Here is a 23297-nt window from a genome sequence, read left to right as displayed (position 1 = left end):
TGAACCTCCTCCGCGTATTTTTCCATACTGGCCATTTACCGGTTCCAGCGTTATACTCCGTCCATCTCGCTGAGCTGGTCCCCGAACAAGCAAGAAACCACCGGAGGTCCAGTTTTCTTTCGCGCGCCCTTCATATTTCTCTTCTTTTCCCTCTCCTTCCCCCCCCCCCGTCGACCTCGTCCTCACTCCCATTACTCCCTCCCTCTGCCATTGCCCTTCCTGCTCGGCTGCTCCCAGGTCGTCGCAGTAAGTCCGTCCCTCCCCAGGTCCCTCCTTCCGCTACAATCCCATAAATCCCTCTGGATTCAGCGGTCCTGGGTCATGCTCATGCTGGCCCGCCTCAATCCCACCTCAAATATACTGCCCTGCCGTGTGCCTTGCGTGATCTAACCCTCCCTCGCTCGATTGCAGCCCCAGGAATAGATATTCCTCCGTGTCTTATCTCTGCCCTCCCTCCTCTCTCCCCGACGATCGCCATTCTCAGATCCCGGAGGGCCTAATTCTCTCTCTTTCGCCTCCATTCCATCACATCTCTCTCCCCGTGAACTCTCACCCCACGGGCAATTCCTGCGCCCTCTCCTGTTCCGCCGACGCCTCTTCCGACTTCTAGTTCGATTCTCTTGAATACCTCACTTGCATCTATCGCATGGGATTCCTATAATACCTAATCACAAATTCTACATCATGGGCGCCCCCAACGGAACCAGTAACGGCCACGGCAGCTCGCGAGCTGCCAAACAAGACATCCCCTCACATTTTATCGGTGGTAACCACCTCGATGCCGCCCCGCCAAGCAGCGTCAAGGACTTCGTGGCCAAGCACGAAGGTCACTCCGTCATCAGCTCGGTGAGTTTGCGGAGAACCATGGCGTGGCACGGTACAGCGGCGGTCTAACGGGATATTAGGTTCTGATCGCCAACAACGGTATCGCTGCCGTCAAGGAGATTCGCTCCGTCCGGAAATGGGCCTACGAGACGTTTGGCAACGAGCGTGCCATCCAATTCACAGTGATGGCCACGCCAGAAGATCTGCGGGCAAACGCGGACTACATTCGCATGGCAGACCAATATGTTGAGGTAGGTGCTATCGGGTCAAGCAGCCACTTGCGGGCCGAAATGTTAGCTGACCGTCAAATCAGGTTCCGGGAGGCACGAATAACAACAACTACGCCAACGTCGACCTGATCGTCGATGTCGCTGAGCGCATGGACGTGCATGCCGTGTGGGCCGGTTGGGGTCACGCCTCGGAAAACCCCCGGTTACCCGAATCCCTGGCCGCCTCGCCGAAGAAGATCATCTTCATCGGACCCCCCGCATCGGCGATGCGCTCGCTCGGTGACAAGATCTCCTCGACAATTGTGGCGCAGCATGCTGGTGTCCCTTGTATCCCATGGTCTGGAACGGGTGTGGACGATGTGAGGGTGGACGAGCATGGCATTGTGACGGTCGACGACGAGATCTACAACAAGGGTTGCACCTTCTCGCCGGAAGAGGGTCTGGAGAAGGCCAAGGAAATTGGCTTCCCCGTCATGATCAAGGCTTCCGAGGGTGGTGGTGGTAAGGGTATCCGTAAGGTGGAGAACGAGGAGGAGTTCGTCAGCTTGTACAATGCCGCTGCCAACGAGATCCCCGGTTCCCCCATCTTTATCATGAAGCTCGCCGGTAACGCCCGTCACTTGGAAGTCCAGCTGCTGGCCGATCAGTACGGTAACAACATCTCCCTCTTTGGCCGTGACTGCTCCGTTCAACGTCGTCACCAGAAGATCATTGAGGAAGCGCCGGTCACGATCGCCAAGCCAGTGACCTTCCAGGCCATGGAGCGTGCTGCCGTGAGCCTGGGTAGGCTGGTCGGTTATGTCTCCGCTGGTACCGTTGAGTACCTGTACTCGCACGCCGATGACAAGTTCTACTTCCTGGAACTGAACCCCCGTCTCCAGGTCGAGCATCCCACGACTGAAATGGTGTCGGGAGTTAACCTGCCCGCCGCCCAGCTCCAGATTGCCATGGGTATTCCCTTGCACCGCATCCGCGACATTCGTCTGCTCTACGGTGTCGACCCCAACAACGCCTCGGAGATCGACTTTGACTTCTCCAACGAGGAGAGCTTCCAGACCCAGCGCCGTCCTCAGCCCAAGGGACACACCACTGCGTGCCGTATCACTTCCGAGGACCCCGGCGAGGGTTTCAAGCCCTCTAGCGGTACCATGCACGAGCTGAACTTCCGTAGTTCCTCCAACGTTTGGGGTTACTTCTCGGTTGGTACTGCTGGTGGTATCCACAGCTTCTCCGACAGTCAATTCGGTCACATCTTCGCCTACGGTGAGAACCGTTCGGCCTCTCGGAAGCACATGGTCATTGCGTTGAAGGAACTGAGCATCCGTGGTGATTTCCGCACGACTGTCGAGTACCTGATCAAGCTGCTCGAGACTCCGGCGTTCGAAGACAACACGATCACCACCGGGTGGCTGGACCAGCTGATCTCCAACAAGCTGACCGCGGAGCGCCCTGACACTATTGTTGCTGTTCTCTGTGGAGCGGTGACCAAGGCGCACCAGGCTAGCGAGGCCGGTGTCGAGGAGTACCGCAAGGGACTGGAGAAGGGTCAGGTACCCTCGAAGGACGTCTTGAAGACGGTTTTCCCCGTGGACTTCATCTACGAAGGCCAGCGGTACAAGTTCACCGCCACTCGGGCCAGTGTGGACAGCTACCACATGTTCATCAACGGTTCCAAGTGCTCTGTGGGCGTGCGCGCGCTGGCTGACGGTGGCCTGTTGGTCCTGCTGAACGGCCGCAGTCACAACGTGTACTGGAAGGAGGAGCCTGCTGCCACCCGCCTCAGCGTGGACGGCAAGACCTGCCTGCTCGAGCAAGAGAACGACCCGACTCAGCTGCGTACTCCTTCCCCTGGTAAGCTGGTCAAGTTCACCGTGGAGAACGGCGAACATGTCAAGGCTGGCCAGCCCTTCGCTGAAGTCGAGGTCATGAAGATGTACATGCCCCTGATTGCTCAGGAGGATGGTATCGTCCAGCTTATCAAGCAGCCCGGTGCTACCCTGGAGGCTGGTGACATCCTTGGTATTCTCGCCCTGGATGACCCGTCCCGCGTGAAGCATGCCCAGCCTTTCACCGGTCAGCTCCCTGAAATCGGTGCCCCTCAGGTTGTGGGTAGCAAGCCTCCCCAGAGGTTCTCCCTCTTGCACAGCATCCTTGAGAACATCTTGAAGGGATACGACAACCAGGTCATCATGAATGCGACCCTGAAGGAGCTCCTCGAGGTTCTTCGCAACCCTGATCTTCCCTACGGTGAGTGGAATGCTCAGTCATCTGCTCTGCACTCCCGTATGCCCCAGAAGCTCGACAGCCAGCTCCAGAACGTTGTCGACCGCGCTCGCGCTCGTAAGGCCGAGTTCCCCGCCAAGCAGCTCCAGAAGACCATCCAGCGCTTCATTGAGGAGAATGTCAACCCTGCCGACGGCGAGATCCTCAAGACCACTCTTCTCCCTCTGACGGAAGTCATCAACAAGTACCTGGAGGGATTGAAGGCCCATGAGTTCGATGTCTTCATCGGACTCTTGGAGCAGTACTACGAGGTGGAGGCGCTGTTCGCTGGACGCAACTTCCGGGACGAGGACGCCATCCTGAAGCTCCGTGAAGAGAACAAGGAAGACATCACTCCCGTTGTTCAGACCGTGCTTTCCCACAGCCGCGTCGGTGCCAAGAACAACCTGATTCTCGCCATCCTGGCTATGTACCGGCCCAACCAGCCGGGTGTTGGCAATGTTGCCAAACACTTTAAGCCCATCCTGAAGAAGCTGACCGAGCTGGAGTCTCGCGCTGTTGCCAAGGTCACTCTCAAGGCCCGTGAGCTTCTCATCCAGTGTGCCCTTCCCTCACTGGAGGAGCGTCTGTCTCAGATGGAGCTGATCCTGCGCTCTTCGGTTGTGGAATCTCGTTACGGTGAGACCGGCTGGGACCACCGTGAGCCCGAATTCTCTGTGCTGAAGGAGGTTGTGGACTCGAAGTACACTGTCTTCGACGTGCTGCCCCGATTCTTCGTCCACCAGGACCCCTGGGTCACCTTGGCTGCTCTCGAGGTCTACGTGCGCCGCGCTTACCGTGCCTACACCCTGAAGGGTATCCAGTACACCCAGGCTGGTGAGCCTCCTCTCCTGTCTTGGGACTTTACCCTCGACAAGCTCGGACAGCCTGAGTTTGGCTCCATCAACTCGACCGACCCGTCTACCCCTAGCACGCCGACCGCCGAGATGAACCCCTTCAAGAGGATCAACTCCATCAGTGACATGTCTTACTTCATTGGTGACAACGCCAGCGAGACGATGAGAAAGGGTGTTATCTTCCCCGTGCAGTACCTCGAGGACGCCGAGGAGTACCTTCCCAGAGCCTTGGAGGCTTTCCCTCGTGCTGGTTCGAAGAAGAAGCCCACTGACAATGGCCTCCTTGCCAGCCTGGAGGGCAAGCGTCGCCCTGCTCCTAAGGTTGAGAACGAGAGTGAGCTTACCGGTGTCCTGAACATCGCTATTCGCGACGTGGAGGACCTCGATGACAGCCAGATTGTCCAGCAGATCAACGGAATGCTTGCCGACGTCAAGGAAGAGCTGCTTGCTCGTCGCGTCCGCCGGGTCACTTTCATCTGCGGAAAGAACGGTATCTACCCCGGATACTTCACTTTCAGAGGACCCGCCTACGAGGAAGACGAGAGTATCCGTCACAGCGAGCCTGCCCTTGCCTTCCAGCTGGAGCTCGGCCGTCTGTCTAAGTTCAAGATCAAGCCTGTCTTCACTGAGAACAGAAACATCCACGTTTACGAGGCCATTGGAAAGGGCCCCGAGAACGACAAGGCTGTGGACAAGCGTTACTTCATCCGGTCTGTTGTTCGTGCCGGCCGCCTCCGTGATGATATCCCCACCGCGGAGTACCTGATTTCCGAGGCCGATCGTCTTATGAACGACATTCTTGACGCCCTGGAGATTATTGGCAACAACAACTCCGATTTGAACCACATCTTCATCAACTTCTCTCCTGTTTTCAACCTGCAGCCCAAGGATGTGGAGCAGGCCCTGAACGGTTTCTTGGAGCGCTTCGGTCGCCGCCTCTGGAGACTTCGTGTCACCGGTGCTGAGATCCGCATCCTGTGCACCGACCCTGCCACCGGCCTCCCCTACCCTCTGCGTGTGATGATCACCAACACCTACGGATTCATCATCCAGGTGGAGCTGTACATCGAGAAGAAGTCCGAGAAGGGCGAGTGGATCTTCCACAGCATTGACGGTGGCAACAACAAGCTCGGCTCTATGCACTTGCGTCCGGTCTCGACTCCTTACCCGACCAAGGAGTGGCTGCAGCCTAAGCGTTACAAGGCGCACCTCATGGGTACTCAGTACGTGTACGACTTCCCCGAGCTGTTCAGACAGGCCTTCCAGAACAGCTGGACCCGGGCGACTGCCAAGATCCCGTCCCTTGCCGACCAGCGTCCCCCTGTTGGCGAATGCATCGACTACAGCGAGCTTGTCCTCGATGACTCCGACAACCTGGTCGAGATCTCCAGAGGCCCCGGCACCAACACCCACGGTATGGTTGGTTGGATCGTCACCGCTCGTACTCCCGAGTACCCCCGTGGCAGACGGCTCATCATTGTTGCCAACGACATCACCTTCCAGATCGGTTCTTTCGGTCCTCAGGAAGACAAGTTCTTCCACAAGTGCACTGAGCTGGCCCGGAAGCTCGGCATCCCTCGCATCTACCTTTCTGCCAACTCTGGTGCTCGTATCGGTATGGCTGATGAGCTGATCCCCTACTTCTCCGTCGCCTGGAACGACGCCGAGAGGCCCGAGGCTGGATTCAAGTACCTGTACTTTACTCCCGAGGTCAAGCAGAAGTTGGATGCCAGCGGCAAGAAGGAGGTCATCACTGAGTTGATCAACGATGAGGGCGAAGAGCGCCACAAGATCACCACCGTCATTGGTGCCCGCGATGGTCTGGGTGTTGAGTGCTTGAAGGGCTCCGGTCTCATTGCCGGTGCTACCTCCAAGGCCTATGAAGACATCTTCACCATCACCCTGGTCACTTGCCGTTCCGTTGGTATTGGTGCCTACCTTGTCCGTCTCGGTCACAGAGCCATCCAAGTCGAAGGCCAGCCGATCATCCTCACTGGTGCCCCGGCCATCAACAAGCTCCTGGGCCGGGAGGTGTACACCTCCAACCTGCAGCTTGGTGGCACCCAGATCATGTACAGAAACGGTGTGTCTCACATGACCGCTACTGACGACTTCGAGGGTGTGCAGAAGATTGTTGAGTGGATGTCCTTCGTTCCCGACAGGAAGGGCGCACCGATCCCCATCCGGCCCTGGTCGGACACCTGGGATCGCGACGTGGCTTACTACCCGCCCAACAAGCAGCCTTACGATCCCCGCTGGCTCATTGCCGGTAAGGAGGACGAGGAAGGCTTCCTTCCTGGACTGTTCGACACTGGTTCCTTTGAGGAGGCTCTCGGTGGATGGGCTCGTACCGTGGTTGTTGGTCGCGCCAGACTTGGTGGCATCCCCATGGGTGTGATTGCCGTTGAGACTCGCTCCGTTGAGAACGTCACTCCTGCCGACCCTGCCAACCCCGACTCTATGGAAATGGTCAGCACCGAGGCTGGTGGTGTGTGGTACCCCAACTCCGCCTTCAAGACCGCTCAGGCGCTCCGTGATTTCAACAACGGTGAGCAGCTGCCTGTGATGATCTTGGCGAACTGGAGAGGTTTCTCTGGAGGTCAGCGTGACATGTACAACGAGGTTCTCAAGTACGGTTCCTACATCGTCGATGCCCTCGTCAAGTACGAGCAGCCCATCTTCGTCTACATCCCCCCTCACGGTGAACTCCGTGGTGGTTCCTGGGTCGTCATCGATCCTACCATCAACCCGGATCAGATGGAGATGTACGCTGATGAGGAGGCCCGTGGTGGTGTTCTCGAGCCCGAGGGTATCGTCAACATCAAGTACCGCCGTGACAAGCAGCTCGACACCATGGCTCGTCTGGACGCCACTTATGGCGAGCTCCGCCGCTCTCTCGAGGACACCTCCCTCAGCAAGGACCAGCTGTCGGATATCAAGGCCAAGATGGCTGCCCGTGAGGAGCAGCTTCTGCCCGTCTACTTGCAGATTGCTCTGCAGTTTGCTGATCTCCACGACCGCGCTGGCCGCATGCAGGCCAAGAACACCATCCGCCAGGCGCTCACCTGGAAGAACGCCCGTCGCTTCTTCTACTGGCGTCTGCGCCGCCGTCTCAGTGAGGAGCTCATCGTCAAGCGCATGGTTACTGCTGCTCCCAACCCTTCTGCTCGTGACGGCGCTGTTGCCATCCCTGCTACCCCTGCCAGCGCTCCCGCATCGACCGAATCTCCCCGCGCTGTGCACCTCCGCACTCTGCACGGTTGGACCGGCTTCCTCGAGGAGGAGTTGGAGCACGATGACCGCCGCGTGGCCACCTGGTATGAGGAGAACAAGAAGGCGATCCAGACCAAGGTTGATGCGCTCAAGGCTGAGAGCATTGCCACCGATGTCGCCCAATTGCTCATCAACAACCGGGACGGTGCCCTTAAGGGTGTCCAGCAGGTCCTGAGCGTCCTTCCCGTGGAGGAGAAGGAGGCCGTCCTCAAGTTCCTGTCTTCCAACTAAGGGAGCTTTAATCAAAAGCCCCATGAACAATATTTTTACACTCGTTTTTCATTCTCACTTCAACACATTGATATAGCCACCTTTGGCATCGTTCTCTGGGAGGAAACAGCATCCTGCAGTTTTGGGTTTGATCTCGGTTGTGTTAGGGTCAACGGGCACACGGATTAGCATGGCTGTTCTTGATTTTCATTGATTGATGCGCTGCATATAACGTCGGTAACGCCTGGTTCTGTTTGTCATTAAGCATGGTTCTGTTCTGTCCTGTTCTGTATCTTATCTGGCATTTTTCCTATCCTTTGCAATGCAAATGGTTCAAATACTTTTATCTTGAGTGAATTGTAATCTGTAGCCTGTGTCCTGAGTAGTGCCGCATCACATTTAATTGGGGTTTTAAGAACAGACGGGTGGATGCATGGCTCTTTTGCAGGGATAACCCGATAAATACAAGGCAGGCAGTGAGATTTGAGTGATGACTTAGTCCAGATTCATCCAGCATGTCCAACCCCCCGGCTAGGCATGTATTGTATTACACCAAAATAATACATACCTTACATACCCAGCCTGAAGACATCCAAAACACCCATGCAAAGAACACGCATTGTTGTTAGTAGGTATATCTTGTTTTGGTTTCATACCCCCCTGACCTGTGTCATACACTATAATCAAACAAATACGTATATGGCAGACAGGCACAAGGTAGGTAAGGTAGGTAGGTTAGGTAGGTATAATCCAATAAACAGACTGGAAGGAAGTAATCTTCCAGAGTAACTACTTGTTCGATTAGACTTCATGCATGTGTCTTTCATATCATATCATATGACTGCATGCCTATAAGCATAAGCGCAACACCTTCCATACCTTGTCATATATCATATATCGAATACGGAGTATATAGTATTTAGCTGCCTAGTTGGTAGTATATCTTGGTGTGATGTGGTGTGGTGTGGTGTGGTGTGGCAGGAAAAGAGCAGGTACGTAAGGAGCTTGTGTTGGGAGATGTGGGTGCATTACTTGGTGAAGTAGAAATATAGTAGGTAGGTAGTGGTGGTGGTGGTGGTGGTTGATTGTGTATGTATGTATGTATGTGGTTTGGTTGGTACTTTGTTACTTACTTACTCACCAATTACTCACTCACTCACCACTTACTTACTTCCTGACTAACAGGTAATACACACATTCAGATCAAACCAGCATAGCTGAACCAAGATAAGTGATGTCCACCACAGTACCTACATAGTTCCAGATTTAGATAGATTATAGATCGATGGATAGATAAATAGTAGATAGATAGATAGATAGATAGATAGATCAGAGGAAACACACGGATATGTGTATCTGTATGCGGGTATGGAGTATGGTATATAATAAGAATGAGGACTAAGTGAGTAAGTAAGTAGTAGTCAACCGCCAGCCGCCCTGCCGTGATCAGACCCGATAGCTAGCTAGCTAGCTAGCTAGATAGATAGACGGCAAACACCGAAAAAAAAAAGAAAATAACAGATACAAAAGGGGGTATTATGTCTTAGCCACTCGTGGAAAATCATCATAGGAAACGTCAAAGCGAGAGAGGGAGTATTAAGGAATGACAATGGGGAGGGGGAATAGTAATAGTAATGAAAATGTGGGTAGGGGGGGAGGTAGGGAGGTGGAGAGGTGGAGAGGTGGATGGGTAGTAGGTAGTGGGTTGTCTTGTGTGGTGTGGTGTGGAGTGAAGCAAACCAGCCTCGCCTGGTCTCGTCAAGTGACGGGCAAGGCTAAGCAAGTTGTCTTTCCAGGCTTCTAGGCGGGGTGAGAATAGGCGGTAACCCGCGGTATGGAGTCGAGACCTCTCTGGACCCGCGACTGGAGTGGACGGGGTCATCGATGCGAAGTTGGTTGATATCGACGGGGACGTGACCACGCAGGGGTCTCGGGGTGTGGTATCTCGTGTTCTGGTAGGGGGGATCCATGGACGGAGCCGGACGATGCATCGAGTAGGAGGCGCGCGCGGACTCATCCGGGCTGCCGGGCAGAGCGACGACGGAGGCGTTGAGCGTGCGGGCGATGTCGTCGAGAAGGATCTCCATGGGGGCGATGTAGGCCGTGTGCGTTTTCTCGGACCAGGCCAGGACGTGGCCGCACACGCGGCCGCTGGACTTTTCGAAGACCCATGCTCCGGAGTCGCCGGGGACTATGTGACAGAGAGAAGAAGGTCAGCGGGGGCTCTGGGATGGAATGGAACAGGCATGTAATGCAGACGAGTCAGCACTCACTTACCTCCGAAGTTCCCCTCGACGCAGAAGCTGGTCGAGAAGGTTTGGCGGCCGTGCAGTTTGACGAGAGTCATCGCCCGCGAGATCTGCCCCGTTTGCAGGCCGCTGGTTCGTCCACAGCAGTGGACCTTGATCCCTCCCAGGTCTTCGAGTCGGGCAATGTTGTTGAGGAATATCGTCTCGGTCTGTCTTTGCCGGTAAGGGTCTGGCCTGCTAAGGGCTGACTTGTCGTAGACGATGTTGCGCACATCGATGCGGTCGTCGTTGATCTTGATCAACGCCCAGTCGATCTCGTGTAGAAGGCCCTTTCGCGTCCAGCGCCTAACGCCCGACGATGCATGCACGTACCCGAAGGAATGCGAGGCAAGGTGTTCGTCGTCGCGATCCTCCGGGCATGGGAAGAAGTTCTCGTCAACGTCATCAATAGCCGGCTGGCACACAAACAACGGGGGCTCGTCCTCAGGGTCAATGCCGGGAGTGTCGCCTATCGACGCAGCATCATCATCTCCATTCCCTCCGTCCTCATCGGAAGAGTAGCCTTCAGACAGATACGAGTCGTCGAAATTTCCATCGAGGCTAGGCGATAGAGAGACGTCGTCGGCGTCTTCGTCCTCCGAAACCTCAAATTCGAGATCAGGGTCCGAGGCAAGGTCCGACTGGCCTTCATCGCGCCAAGAATACATGTAGTCTGGGTTCTGAGGAGGCGCTGCTGTCCCTCGAGGCCAGTTCCCAGCAGACCGTAGAGGGCCACCGGTATCGTTGTCATCCGCATCCTCCTCATCACTTGGCGATTCCAGCATATGGTGCACCGTCATGCCATACGGCATGCCATCTACCAGGATAGCGCCACCGTAAGACACAGGGGGCAGATGCTCCTCGTTCATAAAAGCGCCAATGGAAGCCCCGCATAGCGGCCGTGGCTGGTAACAGGGGTTCGGATCATGCTGGGCAAATGGGGGTGCGTCGGAACCCTGGCCCTCAGTCATTGCCGGCCGGCGGCGTTTCTTTCGTGGGACTTTTGATCGCTGCACATCCCCACGAAGCACGAGGAGATCCCACTCCTCGCTGTCGAGAACGAAGTACTTTTTCAGAGCCGCCCTGACCTTTTTCGCGCTTGCGCAGGTAACGCAGACGGTCGTCTTGGCGTCGTCGACAGTGTCACCAGTCATCATCAGTGTCACACTGCACGATTCGGACGAGTCCTTCAGAATCTTCTGGAGGAGCTTTCTCAGACGCGGGAGCATCTGAAAGTTCCACTTGTTCAGATGGTCCTGGGGTATCTCCACGTTTGAAAGCTTCTTGCAAGTCCGCTTTCGCACGCGACGGTCGTCCACGCCTATCTTGTCACGCAGTAATTTCATTTCGGGCGTAGGGATTGTGGCGAATGGCTCCGGGAATGATCTGACAGGTTTTGGCGCAGGCTTGTACTCACTGACCGGCTCTTTCATCGCAGCTGGTTCCAGGCCGGGAACGAGAGCAAGAGGGAGACAATCGTCCAGCTCCTCAGCACCTGGGGCAGAGAACATGTCTATCCTGCAGCAGGACCAGATGATCTTGGACATCGTGTAGAGGAAGTTCATCGAGAATGAGAAGATACCGTCCGGGGCCGAGAGGTCGAGGACTGGATAGTGAAAAGACTGCGGTACCCGAAGGTTGAGGTCGTCGAATGGCTGGGTTGAAAGATGAAAGTTCGGGGCGTCCAAGCACAGCTGAACCACATGAAGATATGCACTACCGCACTTGGGGCCCAGTTTCTGCAGGTAGACATTCTCAATCCTTTGCTTGAACATGGAGTTGGTGTACTTCATCTTCCAAATGCGACTGATCGGATTCCAGAGCCCAATTTCGAGTAGCACCAGACCAAGTGAATAAAGGTCATAAGCCCAGGCAGCATCATCTTCCATCGATCGCTTGTCGTCAGGGTGACGATACATACTGGAAGACAGAGGCTCGGGTGACGGTCCGTTTCCAGAGAACTGGGCAAAGGACGTCAAGTATGGCCGGCGCAAGTTCTCCGTGAGTCCGACTTCGTTGCTGTTCGAGTTCGTTGAACCGGGGAAGATAAGAACGTTGCTGCTGTTGATATTTCCGTGCACAAGATTCTGACTCCGGAGCTGCAAGACGGCCATTACAAGGTCGTAGGCCAAGCGGAAACGAGTCTCAAGATTAGGAATGTGATAGTCATCGCCAGCTTGGAACAAAGAGACCAGAGGCTTTGGCTTCAGTCCGTTCAAAAGGTCGGAGGGGTTAAGAAGGAAAGGGAAGTAGTCGACAGGCATCTGATACACGAAAGCATAGCGAGAGTTTGGCATGTCGATATAATAGCCCAGGAATTTCAAAAGGCCCAGGTGGGAGACTCGCGCATTCTGAACCAGTTGCTCGAGCGCCTTCTGCACGTGGTCAAGCCGTTTCGTCTCGGGGGTCGGGGCGTTCCCAGACGCTTCGAGCATCATGGGGGTGTATTCGACCAAGATAGTGGCCGTGGAATCTTTCGTGCCGTGGAGAAAAGGCGACGCGGATGTTCTCATGCGGCCAATGGCCCGGGAGTTAGTGGAAGCAGCGACCTGTTCATACGGGGGCGGGTCGTTGTCCTGCAAAGAGCCCGAGAGCTGCAGTGCAGAGCGATCAATGACATATGTTTTCAAAGTGAGCGAGAACTTGCCCGAGGGCATCTTTTCTGGCCGAGCTTGGTTGGCCACATTGCGGGTGGGCGATGGTGCGAGATCGAACTGGTTCTGGTCAAAGGAGGGTTTCGAGTCCAATATGGAGTAGTCTGTGGCCGCGCCAGGCCGAGATCGGCCCTTAGGCGCCAGCTGCCCGCCAGCGGTCATGCTGGCATTCATATTGCGGCGGGAGCGCGATAGGTCGTAAAGAGTGTCGATGCAGGCCTCCAGGTCGGCTAGAAGGGTCTTGGACCGACTGATCTCGTCACTGGTCCAGTGCGACTTGACGGGGAGGTTAGTGAGACTGCCCTTGGGGGCATCTGGATTCCCGCCCTTCGGCGGCAGATCGGAGGCACCGCCGTGCTGTATACTTTCCGCCTCGTTGAGCAGCACTTGGATGGAGGACATGACACTCTCGACGACATCGCTGTAGCCGGCCTGGGTCAAGGATTCATCGATATCATTCGGCTGGGCGGCACTGGCGTCGCTCCAGTCCAGGCCCCAGGCGAGCAATCTGTCCCGCTGGGTCTTGAAGCTTCGATGCAGGGTGACCAATTCGGGATCATCGACGGCGATGGTGGCGGTGGTGACGCTCTCGCAGGAGGTCTTGGTATCGGTGTACATTTTGGTGAGGCGCCGTTGGAGGTAGGCACCCCCGTGATGGCGGAGGACGGACATCTTGGCGCGTAGAGTCCGGAGGAATCAGACACAGAGAGAGAGAGAGACAAGAGAGGGTAAGCGAGCGGGTATTCGGGGGGTATCGGGGGGGTATCGGGGGGGATCAGGGCATCCGGAGATCGAAGAGGGCGGCTAGCAGAGGCGAGACATTGTCTGGCCAGGGGAGGAGTTATCGCAGCCTCTAGTGCGGGAAGGGAGAAGGGAGAAGGGAGGGAGGGAGGAAGAGGTGGACGTTGGTCGATGGTAGTGAGGTGGTTTAGTGTTGACGGCGGTGTTTCGCCCGTCCGTGAGCGCGAAGGGCTAAGAATAAGAATAAGAGTAGGTGCAGGTGGGAATCCTGTTGCCTAACCAATAGGGAGTGGCGAGTGCCCGCAAAGCCTCACCCGCGCCAAGCCACAGTTCGCAAGCAACGTACCGCCACTAGCCGCTTCGGGCTTGGCGCCGTGGGCGGCAGGCAGCCGCCATTTCGACGATCCACCGCGGCGGGTCCTGATTGGCCCGCGCTCCCCTCGTCGGCACGTGCACGAGGGGTATCCTGCAGGATGACTAACCACGGGGCGGGTGCCGCCGCCAATTTCCTGCAGATGCGTAATTAACCGTCTTTCGACCGCCGTATTGACGGGTAATTCTCCCCTCGCAGGCCAGGCAGGCACTTTCTGGCATGTCTGCCTAGTCTGATTGATCGAGAGTTAAGATGGTGCCTACTTTTACGCCCTGCAAACTTGATACATACATTGGACCCTCCCAGATACACGTAGATCTTCATATCCACTGGCTAGTCTGCCCACACGACCCGCTATTAGGGTTACTTGTTACTGCCAATTTACAGTATTCTACTCCCCGTCCTACGGTCCTGTTGCTCGGTCGATTCCGGCCATCCATGACAGTTATAGTCCGCCATCAGGCAGCCGCCCTGTGTAGCGAGTACAACACAGCATACCCCGTGTCACGTCGGGTCAAGTGAAACAAAAAAGTTAAAAGGTCTATTTCAGAGGCTGCAACTGATTTACAGAGAGCAAAAAGCTAAAACGCGCCCTTCACGGGTTGCTACCGGTGGACCACCCCGCGTCCTCCGTCAGGTGACTGTCCACTATCCCGTGATGACTCGAGGAGGCACACCGACATCTCGAGCCCGTTTCTCGCGGAAGTTGTGCAGTCGTTCACCGATCAGGTAGACATCATCCCGGATGTTGACTCTCCAGATCTCCACCTGACGCTGCACCAGATAGATGATCCAGCCGATCAGGCTGATCACCAAAGTCGCCGGGTAGGCATAGCGATATACCTTGGCGTGCACGTCGGGAGTGGAGTAGAACACCGTCGAGTTCAGTGTGAACCCAAGCGAGAGTGGCACCAACACCGCAATCGTGGCAACCAACGTAACCGGTAGTAGCAATGCCCGGGTGGTGAGCATTGCATTGGGCTTGAACCAACCCTCCCGGAAAATAGCGTTGAGGGCGGCCGCTGGCCGAGAACCGGAATTCCACAATACAAACTTGACGGCCATCTGGACATACAGTACCCCGAGGGTCCAGTCTTGTATGAAGTGGATGACGTGTGCTTGGGGTCCGCCGACATACGTGTGCACTGGAACCAGGATATAGAGTTCCACGATCAGAGCAAACAAGGACGGCAGAAGGACGGAGAAGGATGTGAGAACATAGATGAGCTGGACAGCATCAACTAGAATGCTCATGACCCCGACACATGCCTGTCGAGGCGACTGTAGGTATGGGCTCAGTCGGTCTTTCACCGCGGCGAAGAAAGCACGGCAGTAGATCACAATGCAGGCAGCCGTGCCGACGACACACATGCCCATGGAGAAGGCATATACGTCGTTCAGTGGCCGCTGGGGAAAGGCTGATAGCATCATCTTCCGGCCAATGATCAGAGGAACAACGGTGATGCCTACGCCGCTGGCAGCAGCAAACAACCATATCAACAGGATGAAGGCCGCAATGCGGGCCCGGAAGTATGGCGGAATGTAGACCTTTCTGAACATGTCATTGGCTCGGCCATGGAGGCCCTGGTCTAGGTCCAGAGCCCCATCAACTCGCTTGTTGGCCGCGGTCACCTCTAGGAACACTCGGCTGCCCTTGGGAATGCGGACCTGGTCCGAAGCAGGAGCCCGAACAAACCGCCCATCTCGTACAAAGTAGGTTTTGGAATCCTCCTCATTTGCATCGCCTTGCTGTTGCTCATCGATGACGGGGTATTCTGGGTCGCCTTTGGCCGCTGACAGGATGTCCCACCAGGCTCGCCAGTGATGGTAGCCTTCTTCATCACGCTGCCTCTCCCCAAAGAAGAAGTCCGATAAGCGCAAGAATCGAGCTCCTTTGTGGAACCACCAGTCATAGAGATTGTGCAAACCGTCGGATGGTTTGATTGACCGAATTGCCAGCGGCATAACGAAGTTGTAGAATAATAAATCGACGGGGAACTCAAGCACAGGGATAGTAGCAGACCAGTGGACAGGAAGCACATCGTCTAACGCGTAGTACAAGCCCCAGACAACACCCCCAAGACAGACGATAACGAGGGCGCCATACACAAGAGCACTGAATGCAATCTTGCGCAGTTGTGTCGTGATGTTGCGCTCTAGGACGTCACGGACAGGATGGAATGTTGGATCATCCGGATCGCGAATGAAGTCTGGTTATAAATGTTAGCACAAGCCACCGAAATATACGCAAAGTTAGACTTACAGAGAACGCCGCTCCTCATGATCTTCCTGCACATAGAGACAAAAAGGGCGAAATGGAACATGTAGCAGGTGCCGATGAACCAATGTACGAAAAGTGAAGTGAGGGGTGATGAGGAGGTGAATTCTAGCCGAGACGCAATCGTGGCATTCTCAAAAAGGGGCAACAGGGCAACATCAAGTAATGAACCACAGTAGAGGGGGAACACTATCATTTCGATCCCGATGATGAGAATCACTTTCATCACTCCTCCTGCTTGGTGAAGAATGTCGGCGACGACACCTTCAACCCTCTGGCCACGCTCTCCGCCGGAAAGCAGGTTCGTAAAGCGCAGGTAGAGAATCCCGAGGGCCGATACAAGCACATAACCCATCAGGATAGCAATGATACGATCTTTGGTGTCCCACACGGCTAGGTCATAACCGACGATGACGCCTTCAGCGGTCTCACCTCTGACGCTCGTGATGATCCAATCCGAGCCCTTTGAGGAGTAGAGTAGTTGGTTGATTAAACCGTAAACTTGGTCGCGAGCCTGGACTAGTATTTTGGTGATGTCGACCGTTCCATTATTGGTCAACAAAGTCCCTGCGATGCCATGGGACATGATCCGGAGTGGAAAGTCATGCAAGATAAACTTGCCCACCGTGTAGACAGACTGAGTTAAGGTTGCGATGCGCTCTTGATGGGTTTTGAGGGCTTGGTGGGAGAGAACCGAGAACATGGGGACATCCGATTCGTGAAAGACGAAGAAAGCCTGGAGAGCATTCCTCAGCCTGCTACTGCTGGCATCGATAAGGGACAGAGAAGCGCTGGTTACAGACTTTGTCTGCGGGACCCAGTCTCCCAATGGCGCAAAGGCACCGAACGGACTTAACACCACTTTGAAGATGAGACTGACCCAATACATGAGATAGCCCAAGCTACCGATGAGTGTGTCCAATGTGACGTCCGCGAAAACAGATACAGCAGTCATTGGCACGCCGACGACAAGTTGTACCGGATTCGCTAGTAGTACCAGTGCTATCTTGCCCCACAGATAAGGAAGCCAAATCCCAACCGCCACTGTGAACGAGATCAAGAGTGCACTGAAGACGCCATTCTGCAAAAGACCAAAGATTGGGCCCTGCATGCCGATGAGTTCAAGAATGCCTTCCAGGTCATCCCCTTCCTCTACGGCCTCGGCATCGTTCGCATCGAGCCCAAAGTCCGCGGCGATTGCTTGGTTATCTTCTGCACCATCGTCTTCAAGGCGCCTATTGTTCTGTACCGGCACAAACGGGGCTTCCAATGCAGGGTCCTCGACCAGATGCTCGTCGTCATCATGGGGGCGATCTTGACCCTGATCATTAGGAGTTATATCAGCCCAGAACCAATCGAACAATCTGGCAACAAAGTTCTTCGGAGGATTTGCAGCCGCTTGGTCATTTAGTGCCGTGGCGGATATGCCATTGTCCGAAGGCTCTTCAGCGTTTGACGGATCGACATTGGGGGGAGCAGATGCACTGAGGCTGTGATCTGGCTGAGCCCTATCGTCGGCGGGAGACACCTCCTCGTTGACTGATGGGGTGGCATTAGATGGCACTTGGCGATCATCCAGAGTGCGGAAGAAGGGCTGCAGACTATCTGGGGCAGAGTCACGTCGTGGTATATCAGTGTGCGTTTCAGCTCCAAGAGATTGGGGCACAGTGGCGATATCCCAAGGCTGGCGAATTGTTGCTGACGATGAGGGCTCCGTTACAGGTGGTTGAGTAGAGTTTGTGTCAATTTCTGGCTCACTGTCATTGGCAGGAAGGTCGGAACCAGGAGTCTGTCGGAGAGTCGACTCACGTGTCCAAGAAGGCCGCATGTGTTCTTGATTCTCTTGGAGTTTTGTCATGGCACTGACAATCCAGCCCAGCTCCTCCTCGCGACCTTCCTCTCGCACGATTCGCAGGATCTGCTCAGGTTCACCTTGGCCTCGTTTCCAGAGGTCTTTAAATATGTCCACACCAGGCCAATCATCGTTGGCTGCAGGGGATGGCCGCTCATCGTCACTTTCACTGTAAAGCCGGGAAAAGGGCCGCCCACTGGGTCCTTGGGCGTCCGAATCACTATAATTGGCAGACGCATCATCCCGAAACGACGTGTCTAGGCGAAATGGGTCCGATTCGGCCGATGAACCAAACTGGGCCTCGTTCGCGCGACCGGAAACGTCTTCGACGTGCTCATATACACCCTCATCTCGTGCCGCATTCATAGCCTGATTCAAAGGTTGAATGTGAAAGGGAATCTCCGGCTCCTGGGGGTGTTCAACAGGGCGATTATTGGCAATCAATTGAACCGCCGCTTCCCGCTCCCCTTCAGCGATATTGGCCATTGGCTGTTGCTGTACAACCCATTCCCGGATGAGAAAGATCAAAATAAAAGAGATAACCACCAGGAGGGTGATCAACTGGCCTTCCAACGTGTCAATAAGGATGTTGTTGATTGTGGGGGACGGGGTCAAAGAGTTTAAGAATTCCACGTCGGAAAGCCACGATGGGCGCCGCGGCTTGTATGAAGTTGTCATGTTTGAGGGTTTCACGCCTGAGGAGCTTGTGCCAGACATTGCAGGAAAGAAAAGGGCCGAAAAAGCCTTTTTGATCACCGTGAGGAGCAGCGGTTCACCGGCCGAGAAACCGAACATTGATGATACCGGTGACTGAACTGTTGGCAATCCAGTTGACCCCGGCAATGTGGTTGCAGCAGCTGCGCTGTCAATGGAAGTAGTACCATTCGCTACAACCTGAGCCAAATGTGCCGCGGCCTGTTGCGGAGAGGAGTCAGCGCCAGACCATCGGCCATCAGCCAGCCAGAAAAGGGCCCTCCAAATTGCTCTCATAGACCATGGCAGCCAGCCGAGCCAGACAAATGCGACGAGAATGAACCGTAGCCATGTGACGACCGTGCGGAAACAATGGATTATAAGCTGCCTGAGGAAGAGGGGCGCTGGGAGACTGTGCGGCATATTGGGATCGTATAGCTTTGTAAAGCGGAAAGGCGTTTTGCAGAGCTCGCAATGTTTCTTCTGTGAGTGGGACAGCCACTCCACCAGGCATGCCTGATGAACGAACTTGATGCTCCCGCTGCATTTGCAAGGATAGAAGAGGTGTTCCTCCTCCGTGCCCTCTCCGCGACATATCCGACATGTATCTGGTTCTTCAAACTCCCGCTCCTTTCCTTTGTGGTTTGTTTGGTAGACTGGATCGTTCATCAGATCCGGAAAGGACGTTGAAGCCGCATAGTCGCGGGAATCGTCCCGGGGGCCCTCCATTCTGGCCAACAACAGTCGAGTCGACGAGGTTCGCGTCCTCAGTAGCGGCAGTCAGGTATCATATTCGGAGGCCCGTAGAGCCGTTCACGGATGCGGGAACGGGCAAAGTATGGGCGAGGATACAGAAGACGGAGGAGGGGAAACGGCGCAGAGGTCTCAGAATTAGTCGTTCCCCCAGCGCTTTCGGGATATCACTGCGCGGAAAGTGAGAGCCGTCAGGGTCTAAGCATAAGTTGACCGACAGGAGAATGTGGCGAGTAATGCAGACCGAAGGGAGAGTGCCAAAGGGACAAGCCGGAGCTGCGGTGGTCGACTTCCCCAACGCTGAGCCGCTGACTCAGCTAGGCCGGGCGGAGGGCGATCTGATCACGTGGACAAGCGGTACGGTACAGTACGACTCAGGCGTGGCGGATCCGTGCGACCGGCGGCCGGTCGGGGCGTCACGTCCTGTCAGGCTGTGCGCCACAAGCAGTGCGCCAGGGCGATGACCTCACAGCTGCTGAACTGCCTTGATATCCAGTCTGGTGCTGTTGGGGATCGGCAGAGGATTACTTTCTACTTGGTATCTGTACTTAGTGCTTATAGCATCCGGAGGGGTTAAATAGTAATATAGGGAATGGGACGGACCCCTCCATGATCGATTAGATATCATCATCTGTTAACTACTCTGTATTTCCTTTCATACCACCGCCGCCCATCTAAAAGTCGTCGCCGCCAAGACGGGGACGGAATCTTCTCGTCGCGTCCGCCTTCGAGGGAGAGCTTGTGATTCCGCAAAGGGAAAAAAAGTTGCTCGGTCTTCCATCCCCAACCAGGTTAGTTGGCCAGGTGCTATCGCTGCTCCACCGGTCGGAATGTGCAGGCGATGATCTAAGCCCTTTTTCTACGGTTTCACTGTCTACGGAGTACCATGTTGGCCGAGGTGGACGAGCAACTCCAGCAAGAGCTCGAGAAAGTTTTCTGCCACCCCCCGTCGACAGGGGAAGGATTGACCATGGCCGTTCCCAATAATGGCAGCGTTCCGGAGGCCGCCGACCGGCCTGTCGGAGCCAGTGACAAGAAACCAAAGCCAAGGACGAGAGGAACCATTCGGTGGACGGTTGGCTTGGTCGTGCGGTAGGTCTTCTTTTCCCTGCCAGCTTCTTTCATCCAGACGGTTCTGACCCCCCCGACCAAATCAACAGGCTGTGCATTTGGTACGCTCTCATTACGCCGTTCCTTCGCTGTCCGTCTCAACTCTCCGACTTGACGGACTCGTCACCCCGAGTTTGCAAGCCGTACCTAGTGGCGCGCTCCTATGTCGAGCCTCATGTTATCCCCTATTACAATGCCTATGGCGCGCCTTACGTCGAGACGGCGCGTCCCTACGTCCTCATCCTCAATGAGAAGGTGTACACACCCAGTGCGCACGTGGTCAAGTTGGGCTACGAGAAATATGGAGCACCCGCTTTGGACAGAGCACAGTCTTATGGCCAGCAGCAGTGGGAGCTCCGAGTGGTCCCGCATCTGCAAGCTGCCAAGGACAAGGCTAACGGCCTGTATCAATCGGAGGTTGAGCCCCATGTTCAGCGTGTAGAGGCAGCCTTGTCGCCCCCCTTCCAAAAAGCCAACGGTGCGCTCAAGTCGGTTTATAGGGACTACCTTCTTCCCTTTGGCGCAAAGTACAGACCTTTCATCGGAAAGACATATACATCCGGTCAGGGTATGCTGACCACCACGGTCCTCCCCTACGCGCAAAACTCCTGGTCTTCTGCGGTCTATTTCATCCATGGGTCCCTATGGCCCAGGGTCACCGGGCTTTATTGGGAAAATGTAGAGCCCCAGCTCGTCAAGATTGGTGAGAGACTGGCTAGCTACCGGGAGGAAAAGCGACTGCGAAATGTTGTGGAAGAAGTTGATAGGTAGTTCCCTCCGCTCGAAAAACAGGTCACGTGTACTAACCCTCTATGATAAGCTTATCCGAGGAAACATCTTCGTTCCTTTCCTCCCCAAAGGCGAATGAGGCGCATGACGTTACCTCGTCTTCCACTGCAGAGGTAACTCCACCGCCGCAGCCGACATTGTCCCCTACAGAACAAGCCGCGAAGGCGCGTGAAAGCATTGAAAATGATCTGCAGATTTGGGAAGAAAAGTTTGCTTTTGCTGCCGAAAAGGGACTTGAGGACTTGGAGGAACGTCTGCAGCAGATTATCGACAACTTCATGGCCACTGGAACAAAGGAGCAGGGAGAAAGCCTTGCGAACGCTTTGAAGGAGGTTGTGGACAACGAGGTGGCAGGCCTCAAGCAACATATCAACAACCTGGCGGAGTCTTTGCCATCCGAAGATTCCCCTAAAGCCGAAGAGGCCGCGAAGGATGAACTATCGAGAATCGTCAAAGAAGCCGCAGTAGCCATTAGAGACCGTGCTCACTCCCTTCGGGAATGGCGCAATTCCTTTGAGGAGGATATAATGCGACGTATCTATGCGGCAGTCAACGCCACCCTTGATGTTCTCGATAGTGTCCGCGACTTGGGACTCCAAGAAGTAGGGATGCGCTGGGCTTGGATGGATGGTATCACGTACAAGGATTGGGCGAGATACCACGCATTGAAGGCCCAGTTTGAAGATTGGAAAGACGGGTTCCGTGATTTCGGAACGCAGCATGCAAAGCTAGAAGAAGCGAGAGCAGCCGTGGACGAGGTGCTGTCCCGCGGGATGGACGTTGCCGAAACGGCCGCAAAGGAGCTCACCCGCCTAAGGGACGTTGGAAGATGGAAAATCGCCGCCAGAGAGGTGAGCGATAACTTCGATACAAGATCCGAGCCTCCCCCGCTCCTGCCCAAGCCTATCCGTGAAACAAGTGTGGATGAGGACTCATCGGCAGATGAGACGATGGACACTGAGGTTTCCAAAAACGAGACAACCTTTGCATCTGATACTGCAGGTAATGCTGTCGAAAATGAAGGGCATGACCTGGATGGCGACAGTGAAACCATGGCAGCAGACGAGGAACAGGCCTCACCAATTGACTCATCTGCGGACTTCACGTGGGATGAGCAGGCACCGAACAAGGCCACCTGGGGGGCAGCCGCAGCTAATGTTCCTGACGAGGAAGTCTCCGAGAAGGAGCCACGAGTCTCCAGTCAGGCCGAGCAGGAGGCTATCAAAAATCTTATCTCTGAGCTCCTTGTCGGCAAAGACTCTGCTTATGCCGAAGAGATCATGAATCAACTGTACTCAATTTATGGAACACCACGACCGGCTCCCACATCTTCCTCAACGCTCGATGATGCCACCGAAGACGCTCTGGTGTCCGATGCCGATACTCCCAGTGCGCCTAGCCCCATCCCCGAGGATGAACCGTCAATCGCCTCCCATGAGACCGAGGAAACCGAGGAAATCGATGATGCTCGTGATGATGCTGATGCATCAATTGCTGAAGACTCCATGGAGAACGATGAGGAACAGCCACCAATTACCGAAGACAGCGAGAATGAAGCTGAGGCTATTACAAATAGTCTCCAGGCCGAATACGCCAGTCTAGCGTCTACTGCCAGCAGCATTGCCTCCGCGGCCGCGGAAAGCGACCCGAGTGATTCCACCGATGCGGTCGAGGACAATGCCGGAGACGAGCTGTGATGCGAAACCCGTCGGTTTTGAAGCTGACTTTTGCTTGCAATTGTTATGATTGATATCCCAATTTTCTTGTTCGCGACTTGATTGCTATCTCTGATCGATCATGACCTCGATTATTCCCCATATAGTTCCTACGATTGTACGCCACGACACCGCCTGGTGAATTATTGGGGGTTTCTCTGCCTCCGCCCGTTCAGTTTTGTTTCTTACCTGGATGCTTTTGTTTGTATGATGACCCATCCTGTAACGGCCGACCACGATTATTCGTTCTTGGGTCGCTTGGGTCGGTCTTGTTCGTATTAGAAGCGTTGCTTTTCTCTGCTCAAATTCACACGTTGGCAATCAATCCTTCGTCCTCGTCATCACCGTAAGGGGTTTAAATTTGCACCCCCACTATACATAGCTCCCTCCCTCC

General features: G+C 55.1%; 4 protein-coding genes across 4 annotated transcripts; 2 read left to right on the top strand and 2 right to left on the bottom strand.

Annotated features, from left to right (window-relative positions):
* Positions 1-684: 684 nt before the first annotated feature.
* BO70DRAFT_415969 (acetyl-CoA carboxylase ACC1) lies at positions 685-7769 on the top strand (the record flags this gene model as incomplete). Its single annotated transcript, XM_025547385.1, has 3 exons — positions 685-846; positions 906-1076; positions 1139-7769. The coding sequence occupies 3 exons, from the start codon at positions 685-687 to the stop codon at positions 7676-7678; spliced, it is 6873 nt and encodes a 2290-aa protein (XP_025395972.1). The 3' UTR covers positions 7679-7769.
* A 1187-nt stretch (positions 7770-8956) lies between these two features.
* On the bottom strand, positions 8957-13533 carry BO70DRAFT_321853 (uncharacterized protein). Its single transcript, XM_025540533.1, has 2 exons — positions 9935-13533; positions 8957-9848 (listed from the first exon to the last, which is right to left on the bottom strand). Exons 1-2 carry the CDS (start codon positions 13269-13271, stop codon positions 9433-9435), a joined length of 3753 nt encoding a protein of 1250 aa, XP_025395971.1. The 5' UTR covers positions 13272-13533; the 3' UTR covers positions 8957-9432.
* A 534-nt stretch (positions 13534-14067) lies between these two features.
* On the bottom strand, positions 14068-19520 carry BO70DRAFT_343532 (E3 ubiquitin-protein ligase SSM4). The gene is made up of 2 exons (XM_025541422.1): positions 15977-19520; positions 14068-15923 (listed from the first exon to the last, which is right to left on the bottom strand). Exons 1-2 carry the CDS (start codon positions 19263-19265, stop codon positions 14362-14364), a joined length of 4851 nt encoding a protein of 1616 aa, XP_025395970.1. The 5' UTR covers positions 19266-19520; the 3' UTR covers positions 14068-14361.
* A 739-nt stretch (positions 19521-20259) lies between these two features.
* Positions 20260-22885, top strand: BO70DRAFT_373857 (uncharacterized protein; the record flags this gene model as incomplete). The annotated part of the gene is made up of 3 exons (XM_025544940.1): positions 20260-20381; positions 20450-21166; positions 21220-22885. 3 exons carry the CDS (start codon positions 20260-20262, stop codon positions 22883-22885), a joined length of 2505 nt encoding a protein of 834 aa, XP_025395969.1.
* Positions 22886-23297: the final 412 nt, after the last annotated feature.

The sequence above is a fragment of the Aspergillus heteromorphus genome (assembly GCF_003184545.1).
Source record: "Aspergillus heteromorphus CBS 117.55 chromosome Unknown BO70scaffold_30, whole genome shotgun sequence".
Taxonomy (NCBI): domain Eukaryota; kingdom Fungi; phylum Ascomycota; class Eurotiomycetes; order Eurotiales; family Aspergillaceae; genus Aspergillus; species Aspergillus heteromorphus.
The sequence above is the reverse complement of the archived record's forward strand: the minus strand, read 5'-3'. Positions and strand labels throughout refer to the sequence as shown.

What these genes read in the sequence shown, in the direction of transcription:
- BO70DRAFT_321853 (XM_025540533.1), bottom strand. Translation starts at nt 13,271, where the DNA reads ATGTCCGTCCTCCGCCATCACGGGGGTGCCTACCTCCAACGGCGCCTC. An exon ending in CGTCGAGGGGAACTTCGGAG is followed by an intron (nt 9,849 to 9,934) that starts GTAAGTGAGTGC and finishes TCTGTCACATAG; the next exon opens with TCCCCGGCGACTCCGGAGCA.
- BO70DRAFT_343532 (XM_025541422.1), bottom strand. Translation starts at nt 19,265, where the DNA reads ATGGAGGGCCCCCGGGACGATTCCCGCGACTATGCGGCTTCAACGTCC. An exon ending in CATGAGGAGCGGCGTTCTCT is followed by an intron (nt 15,924 to 15,976) that starts GTAAGTCTAACT and finishes ATTTATAACCAG; the next exon opens with ACTTCATTCGCGATCCGGAT.